Source organism: Drosophila arizonae, chromosome 4 (genome assembly GCF_054131065.1).
Source record: "Drosophila arizonae isolate 15081-1271.41 chromosome 4, UAZ_ARI_1.0, whole genome shotgun sequence".
Lineage (NCBI taxonomy): Eukaryota > Metazoa > Arthropoda > Insecta > Diptera > Drosophilidae > Drosophila > Drosophila arizonae.
Genome location: NC_142924.1, coordinates 1,320,509 through 1,332,546, shown reverse-complemented (window position 1 = coordinate 1,332,546; position 12,038 = coordinate 1,320,509). Strand labels below are relative to the sequence as shown.

At 42.7% G+C, this 12,038-nt stretch overlaps 1 protein-coding gene across 13 annotated transcripts in view; it reads right to left on the bottom strand.

Moving 5' to 3' along the window:
* Dscam4 (Down syndrome cell adhesion molecule 4) overlaps positions 1-12,038 on the bottom strand; it is a 55,893-nt gene that overhangs the window by 21,711 nt on the left and 22,144 nt on the right. For all 13 annotated transcript variants that reach the window (XM_089467072.1, XM_089467071.1, XM_089467070.1 and 10 more), the window contains exons 6-8: positions 8,168-8,244; positions 7,796-7,985; positions 4,278-4,443 (exon numbers count right to left, since the gene is read on the bottom strand). In XM_089467072.1, coding sequence (XP_089323198.1) covers positions 4,278-4,443; positions 7,796-7,985; positions 8,168-8,244 — 433 coding nt within the window. The remainder of the gene's footprint in view (positions 1-4,277; positions 4,444-7,795; positions 7,986-8,167; positions 8,245-12,038) is intronic.

Genomic DNA, 12,038 nt, shown 5'->3' with positions numbered 1-12,038 from the left:
GCAGAATGATTACAGTACACTGTTAATGATCTGTTAAGGACCGTTTTGCATCCTACCTCTCATTGCTGTGCGCCTGGTATATCACCAAAATAGCTGTAGAAGCTCTGCAACTACTAGGCGAGCAGAAATGTGTAGAAGGTCGGAAAGTGTTATTTAACAGTATATTAGCAGTACACTGTTAGCGTACTTTTATTACTCTGTTAAATAGCAGAATGGTAACAGTACACTGTCAATGTTCTGTTAAGGACCGTTTTGCATCCTACCTTTCATTGCTGTGCGCCTGGTATATCACCAAAATAGCTATATAAATGCTGGAAGTAATAGGCGAACAGAAACGAGTAGTAGGGTGAAAAATACTTACTAACAGTGTATTAGCAGTACACTGTTACCGCACTTTTATAACTCTGTTAAATAACAGCATAATATCAGTACACTGTTAATGTACTGCTAACAAACATTTTAGCCCCTACTTCTCATTTCTGTTCCCCCGGTAGTTCACCAAAATGGATGTAGAAATTCTGGAAGTACTAGGCGCACAGAACTGAGTAGTAGGGTGAAAAATGCTAGTTAACAGTGTAATACTGTGACATTGCTGATTCACTGTTGCTTAACATAATCAACACTGTCAATGAGCAGTGTGTTATAAAACACTGGTAACTAAAATCTAATTTAATTTTTGTAGAACTCCCTACTTCTCATTTCTGTTCGCCTGTTACTTTACCAAAATTTTCGTTGAATTTTTGCTCTCAGTGGCAGCTGCAGCCGATCGCTGTAGAGATAAAAGTAAGAGGCGTGGCTGATAAACAAATCATGCATATTTTTTGCCATTTTTTTTTTTTTTATGACAGCTTCTCACGTTTTAGAGCTCTTAGCTAAGTATGCTGGAACTAAGTACATTCATAATATGTGATCATTTTTATACTCTCACGAAAGTGAAATGAGTATATTGGTTGCTGATAGCATCCTCTCTTGATTTGCACAAGAATGCATATGTGTATACCAATTGGGGGCGTGACAAGTAGGAAAATGGGCTGTGAATGAGTACTCTGGAGTGGGTGATGCCCGACTGCAACGTTGTTGCTTGTTTGTTTTCAATTTTAATATCAATTGCGAAAATCAACAGTGCAACGCGCGTGCCATAATCTGCTTGATGTTGCAAGGACGCATGATTCATGACTCGTGCTGCCTGCTGCTCGCTGCCCGATTCCTGCCCCATGCCCCATGCCGTTGCAGCCATGCAAATGCTGTTGCATTTTTAATCAAGTTATTGATTTTAATTTGGCTTTAATTGCACTTGAGTGCGCAGCGCATCTTATGGCATGTTGCAAGTGGCGGCGCGCAACGCATACTGCATACGCGTGGCACGTTGCACGTTGCGAATTGCTGGCTGCATATGTCTGCCTCCTGCTCGCTTAATTAAAAATCATGGCTCAAGTACGTCAAGCTTACGCAGCCAGCAGCAGAGGCGAGAAATCATTGCAATATAAAATTATATTCTGCATTTCTATGCGGCAATAGTTGGGGACGCGAACCGCAACGACAGCTTGCCACATGCCAAATGTTTTAACATTTATGAGCAGCGCCAAGCACCGGGACACCCAGGATACGGACGTTGCAGCAAAACAATGCAACAGCAGCAGCAGCAGCAGCAGCAGCAGCAGCAACCGCAGAGCACAGAACAAAAGTCGACGCTGTTGTCGCCTCGTTGGCTACCAAATTGCGGCTGCTGCTTGATGTTGTTGCTGTTGTTGTCGTCTTGGTCTTGGTCGTTGCTCAGCGGGGCGACATCAAATAACAAACAAAGCAAGCAACCGCAACGGCATCCATTGACATGCCGAAGACGTGATACACTTTGAGCTGAGAGCATTTGAAGTATTCAAGTCTCACTTCTCACTTGAAAGTATTTGATGTATCTGTAGGAGTGTCAGTAGATATACATTGATATATTGTCAACAGAGCTATAGATCTCGTTAGACACAGAGCTCTTAAAATGGGTTCAGGTCTGAGTCATTATTAAACTTCTGCTTAAAGCTGAGAGATCTCAGGGCTACGGACTCTAACAAGACTCTTTGAGCTGTGGAGTATTTCTGGAATGCAGAGGGCACAACGCCGGGGGTGCATACAGAGATATATAACTATGCTCATTCTTTATTCGAGCAGTATACTGAAATATACACCTCAGATACATACTGCTCAAGCACTCTCTGAACAGTATACTGACTCATATTCTTTATGATAAGACGTGCCCGCCTCCTGATCTCTCTCTGCTCTTCCTGACTCTGTTTATCTGCAGCAAGTCACAACTGCGCTGCTGATGGGAATGCCAAGAAATATGCTTCGTCAGGCTAGTGAATTCGCTCTGATATATATAAGAAGAGCTGAAGGAATAGCCCAAAATCATATGTAAGGAGTCTCCTACACCATCTGAATATATATACATACAATTGGAAATATACTACATACATAATCATATATGTAGTTAAGGCCTTTGACTGCGTTACCAATCAAACCAAAGGAGCTGCCTTTGTATTTGAGTGAACTGTCAATATGATTTCCGCTTCTATCATGCTCTCCATTCATGTCATGTATAGTCAGTAGTCAGAGTATATATATAACATTCTTCAATGCCCGCTAAGCAGAATGCCAGAATCCAACTACCCATAGCTGGGCTATGCATCAGTTCCGGACTGCAGCAGCCGCAGCAGCAGAGGCAGCAGTGGCAGTGGCAGTGGCAACACCGCATAGCGTAGCGTTGCTTGTCGCCATCCTTTATTCATGCAGCTGCTCGAAGGACAAGCGCAGCTACAATGACCCATTATCCTGCTACATTGCATCCTTGCGGCCAGCCGTAAAAAGCAATGCATGTTTTAGCAGGCAGCAGCACGCTGCCACGACGATGACGAGCATGATGAGCCAAGTGGCCAAGTGGCGAGTGGCGAGTGGCCGAGTGGCAAGTGCTGTCCTGTTCTGCTCTGTGCCCGTGTCCTGCATGTGTCCTGTGCATCCTGTATCCTGTGTGCGGCTCGGTGATTACCTTTGACGAGCGATGCTCTTCAGCTTGAGCGGCGGCCGTTCAGCAAGCAATTTGCCATTTCGGCCCATAAGCGCTGCTCATTTGATTGATTTGTGCTTGACACGAAAATAAAAGCGAGCACACATAAAATGTTGAAAAACTTCGAATTGACCCCAGGGAAATCTCCATAACGCGACAATCCAGAAGTCAAGGAGTCAAGGAGTCCTAACGTCCTGGCGTCTCCTGCCGTCTTGGAAGATAAACGAGCGCTGCTTGAGCCGTGTTTTTGTGCCAAGACATTCAAGTGCGCCAATAAACAATATTTGATGTATAGTGTCAAAAGTCAAGCCAGACAGGTGAAAGCAGCTGAAGGTGGTGGGATCAGGTAAGAGCAGGTGAATGTAGCTGGCAGCAGACTTCAACTATTTTATAAGCAACTACATTTTCAATAAAGAGATTGCCAGACGAAGGATATATGAGCTAGTGCTGTGGGGGCTGGCAAGAGCTAAGGTTAAATATAAGCTTATTTAATACCAAATTGAATAAAACTAATATCTTATTAATTTTGTGTAATAAATTAGAATATTATATTAATGAAAATTGAGAGTTTCAATCATTTAAAGCTAAAATATTATATTGTATTAATGGAAATAGACTGTTTTAGCTGTACAGCTGAGATCCAATAGCTCGATTTCATTCAAAGAATATATTGGAAATTATTATGAAATTAAAAAAATATATATACATATGTATATACATATATTCAAAGCAATCTTGAGCTATGCAGAGTATAAAGCTCTTTGCCGCAGAATTTTCCATTGAACATATATCGCTTATCTATTTTCCCATATCTAAATTCATCTATCTCGGCTCACTTTTATCAACTCATTCCTTTTATAGCCCCCACCAACACACCAATTCCAAGCCTTTAACAATTTCCATACTATATTTTACAGTCTATATATATCGAGCATGCAATCTGTGACGTGGCTCAATAAATATCTGCTGCTTGTCTTAACTATCTATAACATTTTACACACAAACACACACACACACTCACCGGCTGCAGCATTTCGTGTGAGCTTTCAAATTTGCTCGACATTTTTACATCTCAATTTTTTATTGCTTCGTCACTTTCTTTTATCGAGCTAAATATTTCACATTGTCATAAAATGCGCGAACCGCGAACTGCGCTGCCCCAAGCGCAACCCGCCCCGCCCCATCCAGCAGCAGTCAAAAAAGGGCTATATGTGTGTGTACTCACCGATAGGTTGGCACTGGATGTCCTTGAGCAATGCAGGGCAACGTTGTTTGGCCATTAAGGACGACATGCCGCATCGAATGCTTCTCGACGTTAATGCGCGGCTGTACCATGCCCTTGGGCTCGGTTACAATAATGCGGCCGGGATATGTCGAAATTTGTATTTCACCTGCAAAGAGCAACAGAAGGCGACAGGTGAGAGCTAAACAGCTACAACAATTTACACAAGTGCCAACTGGCAGCTGCTGGTTAGGAAATTGATGGACGCACATCAATTTATATACATATAAATATGTGGGTGTATGTGTGCATGTGTGTGTGTGTGTGCGTGTGTATCAAATATGTGTTTTTAATTAATTAAAAGTAAATGAAAGCAATCAAGTTGATGGCATGCGCCACAGGAGGTCAGCTGCAAGGCCGGAAGCTGCGCGTCGACGGCAGCAGGAAACACCTCAACTGCTTTATTATGCATGCGCATTATAATACCCTCTCCCTGGGGGCTACTCCGTCAAAGAGGTGTTCGCTGCACCTGCTCCTGCCTACAGTCTTTTATTATATAGATGACAAAATGTTATTGAGTTTAAAGAGATTTAACAAAATTTAATGAAGACAGCAGAAGCGCCCTTGCTGCACGTCTTATACTTTTGATATCGTATAAGAGTATGCGATATATAGATATCGTATGCTCACTCTCAACATGCCAAACTTCTATTTGCTCTTTAACTACAGGGTATTTGGCATTGAACTCTTCTGTTCTGCATTTCTATTGGCTTTATTTTATGTTGACTTCTTTTTTTTCTTTTATAGCCCACGCTCTTTGACCTTCGCGGCGTTTAAATCATGCTGTCCCATTCGTTTCTATTTGTGTGTTAAGTCCGAAATGACATCTAATCCAGCAGCTCGTTCAGTGGGCCATTTGGCCAAACAAAATGTGTTTCGAATGGTCTGTTTCCCTCCCTCTCTATCTCTCTTTATACTTATATCTATAGCTATTGCACTCTCTCTTGTTCTCTCCCTCTCTCTGCCTCTCCTACTCTCTCTACAGCTTGCCAATTTAATTTATAATTTCGCTCGAACATCATCATCGTCATCAGGTATAACCCTTCGGCTCTCCGTCTCTCCTCCCTCCGCCCTCCGCCCTCCGCCCGTCCGTTCGTCCTCTTCAGCTCCATTGCTCCATTGTGCATTAGCAGTTGTATTATTGTTAGCCGCCATTGTTGTGCCCGTTATTGTGCAAAATAAATGGATTTTTGGTTTTAATTGTAATTATGCGCTGCCAGCGCGCAGACAGACACGCCCACAGCGTACAGCCCACAGTCCACGCCCAGGCCAAACAAAAACTGTTGCCTACCTTTGTGCGCGCCAGGTAAAGCCAGCGCTTAAACTGAGCGTATCTCATGTGTGTGCATGTGTGTGTGTGTGTTTTGTTATCTATGTGCACATATGTGTGTGTGTCGGTGTGTGTGTGTGCTTGTTAAATGAATTAGTTATGACCAACTATGCTGGCCAGCAGCCAGCAGCCAGAACTGTTTCATGTTACACTTTTAATGAGTGCACTCTAAGCAGTTTTTAATGTCCGACAGCCAACATGTGTGTGTGTGTTGTATGTGTGTGTGTGTGTGTGCTCTGCACTTATATGAGCATTGTTTAGCCTTGATTGTGTGAAATGCACTAGTAATTAATATGCGCTGGCTTACTCACGCACACAAGCACACACACACACACACTAAAGTGTGGTTGCGGCTTTTGCGGTTTTCCAATCAAAACTTAAAGCCAATTTGAGCTGCTATATAGCGGATTCTAAATTAATTACATACATTTTTAATTAGAGTGCTTAAGAAATCTGAAGAGCATATATACTATAAAGAGAGAGGGAGACAGAGAGAGAGAGAGAGAGAGAGCCTTGGCTTAGCTGAGAAAAAAGGAAACCAAAACTCAACTTGTGGAAACTTTTTGCCAAGGCGAACACAAAAGGCAGGCAGAGCGAGAGAGAGAGAGAGAGAGAGAGTGAGGGGCGGACGGACGTCGATTGGCTTGGGGTCTGCGTATTGTCGGGCATAAACTTTTATCGTATTGATTGATGATGTGTAATATGCGCACAAAGGCTAATAGAAATTCAGCTTAAGCGCATTTTCACACACAATAAACTTCAAATAAGCAGCAGCACAAGATATTTGCCAGACAACACAGTCAGAAAGGGATCTACACGAGTTCAATTGACTACAGCAGCTCTCTATCTCCCTCTCTCTCTCTCTCTCTCTCTCTCTCTCTCCCTCTTTCTTGTGCCCTTTGCTGGCGATTGAATGTCACACGTCATAAATTATGCACAACAAAACTGAAATTGACTTGGACAACGGCTATAAAATACAAAACTTCAGATTTCCACACACATCACACACACACACACACACACGCACACACACACATACATAAATAATAACAAATTGCTTTTGCTTGATAACAAACTTGTCGTAGAGCGATTCTAATGCTCTGTTAACAAAGGTATTTCATAAATATTTGACCAATTCGCTTTGCATTGAGGATGAGTGCATAGCAAATATATATCTGCGATTATATAAGGACTAGCTAAAAGGATATTCCTGGAAATTCTATATGGAATGGCTAGAGAGAGGAAGGATACCCCAACATACCATTGCAGATGGCATAGGTAGGCGCATAGCAGATGTACATAGCTGAGATAAGAAGAAGAAGAACTTAATATGTGCAAGGGATTGCCGGAAATAGGTGCTTTTATTTCTTTCAGTTGTCGAAATGCTTGTTATCTCATCAGAATCTATTTGAACTACTATGGAACAACTAAATAGAGTACCTAGCTCTAAAGATGGAGAATGAGACTCATATGCAAGCAAAGCCTGTCCAAAGATTTAAGAGCAGACGCCACAAATTTCCATGTCCTTTGTTATCAAATGCCATTCACTAGATATTATTGTATACTATAAACCATATATAGCTGGCATAGTAAATAGAGTGTATAGCATTAGCATTGCTTGTATATGCTAAACAAAGCCCTGACTCCTAGCAGAACAAAGACTGTTCCAGTTTATTAGCTAACCCTGGAGCTAACACCTGTTCAGATAGAGCAGAGCACAAAGGGAGCGACCATAATCAAATACAAAGCCCTAGACGAATTGAAAATGTGCCTGGTCTAAAGCCAACTTTCACTTGGTTATGAATAAGGCAAGCAGAAGCAGCGTCCGTCAGGTTTCTCCTGGCTTCGAGTGAGCGAAAACTTGATTTTAGCAATTTTCAAAAAATATTCAACTTGGTTTGCATTTAAATTTAATACCCTGCGCCAGCCATAAGCCGGGTATAAGTTTCACAGGCCATGCCCCGAGCTGCTAATTAATTCAACTTAATTATGTGCCAACAGAACTTGCCAACGGCAGGCAAAGAGAGAGAGAGAGAGAGACAGAGAGAGGGGCAGAGTATGGGCCATGTTGGGCATGCAGTGAAGCATTGCTGACTGGACGATTAAGCTGCAAAATGTGATTATCACGTACCTGTCAGTCTATTTACAGTGCGGCATGTGTAGCTTTTGTACGCATCATTGGGCCCCGCATTATTTATGTACAATTCGCCGTTGGACAGGACCGTGTACTTGCCGCCGATGTCCGTGTTTGGATACAGATGCATGCCGGTGTCCTGCACCCAGGCGGTGACTAGCACAAACTCCGACATGTAGCTGGGCACCTGCACGGAGAGTGAGAGAGAAACAGAGAGAGAGAGAGAGAGAGAGAGAGAGAGAGAGAGGGGGAGTAAGTAAACTTGTTCAAGTTAAGCAAATTTGATCAGCTCGAGTTGAATTTAATTTGCGTGCTTAATGCATTTTGTGGCCTTTCGCTTTCAGCCGCCCTCTGCTCCTGCTCGCTCACCTGGCATTTCAGCACGGCCGTGTTGCCCGTCATCACGTACTCGTCGTGCACCTGCACCGTATACTTCTGGTTGACAACTGTAAAGAAACAACAAACAAACAACAAAACAAATGTTGAAGAATATTTTTTTGGCTTTTAAAATTTCTGTATAAATAAATTGCGCATACGCCGCGTGCACACGGCATAAATCAAGCTAACAATTATGTTTCGCTTTTTATTAGCCAGGCCGACATTCATTTTTTGTTTTAATTTTGATGGCCAGAAGGCTTAGCCCCGTCACCACGTACCACCACCACCACCACCTCACCTCGCCCACCTCGCCTCGCCCAGTTTGACAGTGAAAATATGTCGCCCATTAAACAGGCGACGACAACCACATCGAGACCTTTGTCAACCCCCACACACACACGCACACCCACACTCACACACACATACAGCCACACACTCGCACATGTCCAGCAGATTGTGACACTTGGCAAAAGTGTGACCGTTTGTCAGCACTTGGACCCCAACTCAGCTCAAAATTGGTTTCGCCAAATTTCGGCTAAAGTTTTTCCTTTTTTTCGTGTACCTTCTGTCAGGCCACAGCGCAAAATTAAGAGTGACAAGGATTCTAAAAACAAAGCCGAGCCACTGCACAGTGGTGCACAAATTAATGAGATTTTGATGGGGCTAATTATGAAATTGGAGCTAAAGTTTTAGCATTACCAGATAGCGGAATATGCTAAGTTATTGATACAGTCGAGTCTCGATAACTTGTACCTCATTAAATGTCAAAGCTTGTGATAAATGGAAAAAAAAAAATTCTCGATAATTCTAGATAATTTGAATTTCTGTGAAATCGAGAAACAAAACTGATACCCTTGACATTTCGAATAATCGAGACTCGACTGTATAAGAATCGATATAATCTTATATTTGATCATTTAAGAGCAGGAACGGCGATATATAAATATATACAGCTGTTATGATGATACGCTTAAAGCATCCAATGAAAGTATGGATTAAAATCGATATCTAGAGCTATCGAAAAAATAATAAACTAGTACAGTGATCACATACTAAAAGTATTTATTTGATTTATTATAATTTTTTGTTTCATTTATATTATTTATGTCATATTAATTTACTTCTGCAGGTATATGAAATGAGAAATATTTCTTTGCATCTTGAAATATACAAATATATATTTCGCATTTCTTATAGCTGCAGAATCACAAACAGAAAGTCTTTTGCATTTGTGGTTCATATGGAGGGACGGAGAGACTTGCCTCTACTCAGTTGAACTCAAGATGCTTGTCCTGATCTTATAAACTATTTACACTGAACTTTCATTTTTAATTTATTCAGGTTATAGATCTTTAAGCACTTGAGCTCCTTGATTCATCAGGGCAGTAAACCGCTTTTCGCTTTCATTCCACTGTGCACAGCGGCTGGCACATGTTAACCACGAACTGCCACGCCGTCGCCGTCCCTCCGCTTTCCCCTGCGCCCCCTCCCACACCTCGTCGCACTGGTGTTGGCATTTTGTAAATTAATTAAGATGGACAAAGGCAATTTTGTGCACGCGTCACTTGAAAAGTGTTTGGAAAATGCGATTCGCGCCTCAAATGCGAATAAGCAGCTTAAAGCAGAGCCTAAAAACTAACTGTATATAATCAAGTGTGTGTGTGTGTGTGAGTGTGTGTATAAGCTCTCTGTGTGTGCGCGTGTGTGTGAACTCTTTTTAAATGGCGCTCACGAATTGTTTTTCTGTTCGCTTAACTTGAATATGCTAAAATTGGATAAAGTTTAATTTGAAAAGTTGTTGTTATTATTTTGGCAGTTGATTTTACTTTACTTCTACTTGCTTGCATTCTATTTTTATACTTTTATGTTTCGCTTTGTTTTCCATTCCATGGGCATGAAAAACTGGAAAAACTTTGTGACAATATTCCATTATAATTTCTCTGACCAGCGCGACGGCGACGGCGGCGACGACGACGCCGACAGCGGCAGCGGCAGCGGCTGCTGCTGTTTGCAGTTGAGTTTATGCAAAAATTTTTGTATTTCTATTGGGGGTTCAGGGCTTAATGCACAAAGGGGGTATATTAGCTTTAAATACCTCATACAAAATGGGAGCTTAAATGTGAATGACATTATTTATTATGATTCAATTAAAGCAGCTTAATAAGTGTCTATGCATTTCTCTAGTTAAAAACTGAAACTCAATGGGCTTCCAATTGGAAAAACAGTTGAGGCTAATTAGATTAAATTGTCTAGCTCAGCATGCCATCAGATCAGCTGAATTCTCTTGTTAAAGCAGAAGTTGACCAAATGATATCCAATTGGACTCCTGTTGTCTCCAATTGGATTAATTGATGCAACTCAATATGTTGTTCATGTTCATGTATCAACGAAGTCCAATATGCATTTCTCTAGTCAAAGCTGAAAATGCTACGTTACCCAATTAGACATTTGATTCCAATTAGAAAGAATATGAATGCCTTAATTGGAGAACTGGAGATATAGTCAGCTCAATCTAAGCTTGCCTTTACATAACGAACGAGCATTAGGCAGTCGGCTAAGCCAACTCGAACGCTTTGGACTTTCTTCTCTTCAGATCTTCATTATTTGTATTGCTGTATAGAAGCACAGAGACTGGTCAGGGGTCAGGGGTCAGGGGTCAGCACAGCATTGCGCTTGAGTTGTTGCAGCTTGAGTTTTCATTTTTTCCCCCTTTGTTCAGATATATTTTTGTTTTTCTGCTGCATAGTTTTGGTAATTTAAGCAAAAGGCAAAGTTTTGTAAAAAATTTTGTAGCTCTCAAGTTGCAGTCGGAGGAGGGATGAGGCATGCGGGGCGTGGCATGTGACAACATTGTGCGGCAAAGGGAACAAGGACATGAGCAGGACAGCGCTGGCTGGGAATACTAAGCTAAGTTTATAGATGCCAGACAAAGTAGCTGCAGAGGAAGGGGAAGCGGGAGAGGGGGGGGAGGAAGTGGAAGAGTGCAGGCCGCTAGGCGGAAATTCATTTCCGTTTTGTTTTGTGCCTTCTCTCTCACCCTCTGCTCTTCTCTCTCTCTCTCTTTCTCTGTGTATGTTTGTGGCAAACTTTTTGTTGCACAAATTTATGTTTATGATGTGCGCCGGCGGAAAGATGCTTTCGCTTGGCCGCTGCCAGTCTTGGGCTCTGATTTGCCGTTATTGTGCCGAGCGAACTATTAAATTGTCGTCTGCATGCTGAAGGGGCGTGGCTGGCAGGGGATGCTCAGCGATGTGCATTCAACTAATTACGAACAAATTACGCAGGTTTCATGCAACAAGGGCAGGTGGCAGGGGGCAGGGGGCAGGTGGCAGCAACTGCAGCGCCCCGGGCAACTTTGTGGCTCAATCAAAAAACTTTGATAACTCGGAGACAGCGAGACAATGTAAGCTGTGTGTGAGTCTCTCGCTCTCTGTGTCTCCCCCTCCCACTCTCCCTCTCTCTCTCTGTGTGTTATTGAAATGCAAAAGTGCAAGCCAAGTCGCAACTTTGTGGGGCAACATCATTCATCAGAGTCTCTGACGACGTCGTGTCCTTGCCCTGTGGCTTTTGGCGGAATCAAAAGTTTTGCGCTCTGCTGCCAGCATTTGCCGAGCAGCCCTCGCTGCTGCTCTTTGTTCCCCTTGCTGGACTAATTACACGCACTTAAGTCAACCAGCTTGAAGGCCACGCACGCTGCGAACTAAGCGCTGGCAATTAAATAACACAACTGCTAAACGCTGGACCACGAGACAACGACAACGACAACGAGGCGCCGATAGACAAAAAGTCAACTGCACACGTTAGCTGGCAAATTAGTGGAGCGCCCCTCGCAGCGGGACTGCGACTGCGGCTGAAGCCCCTG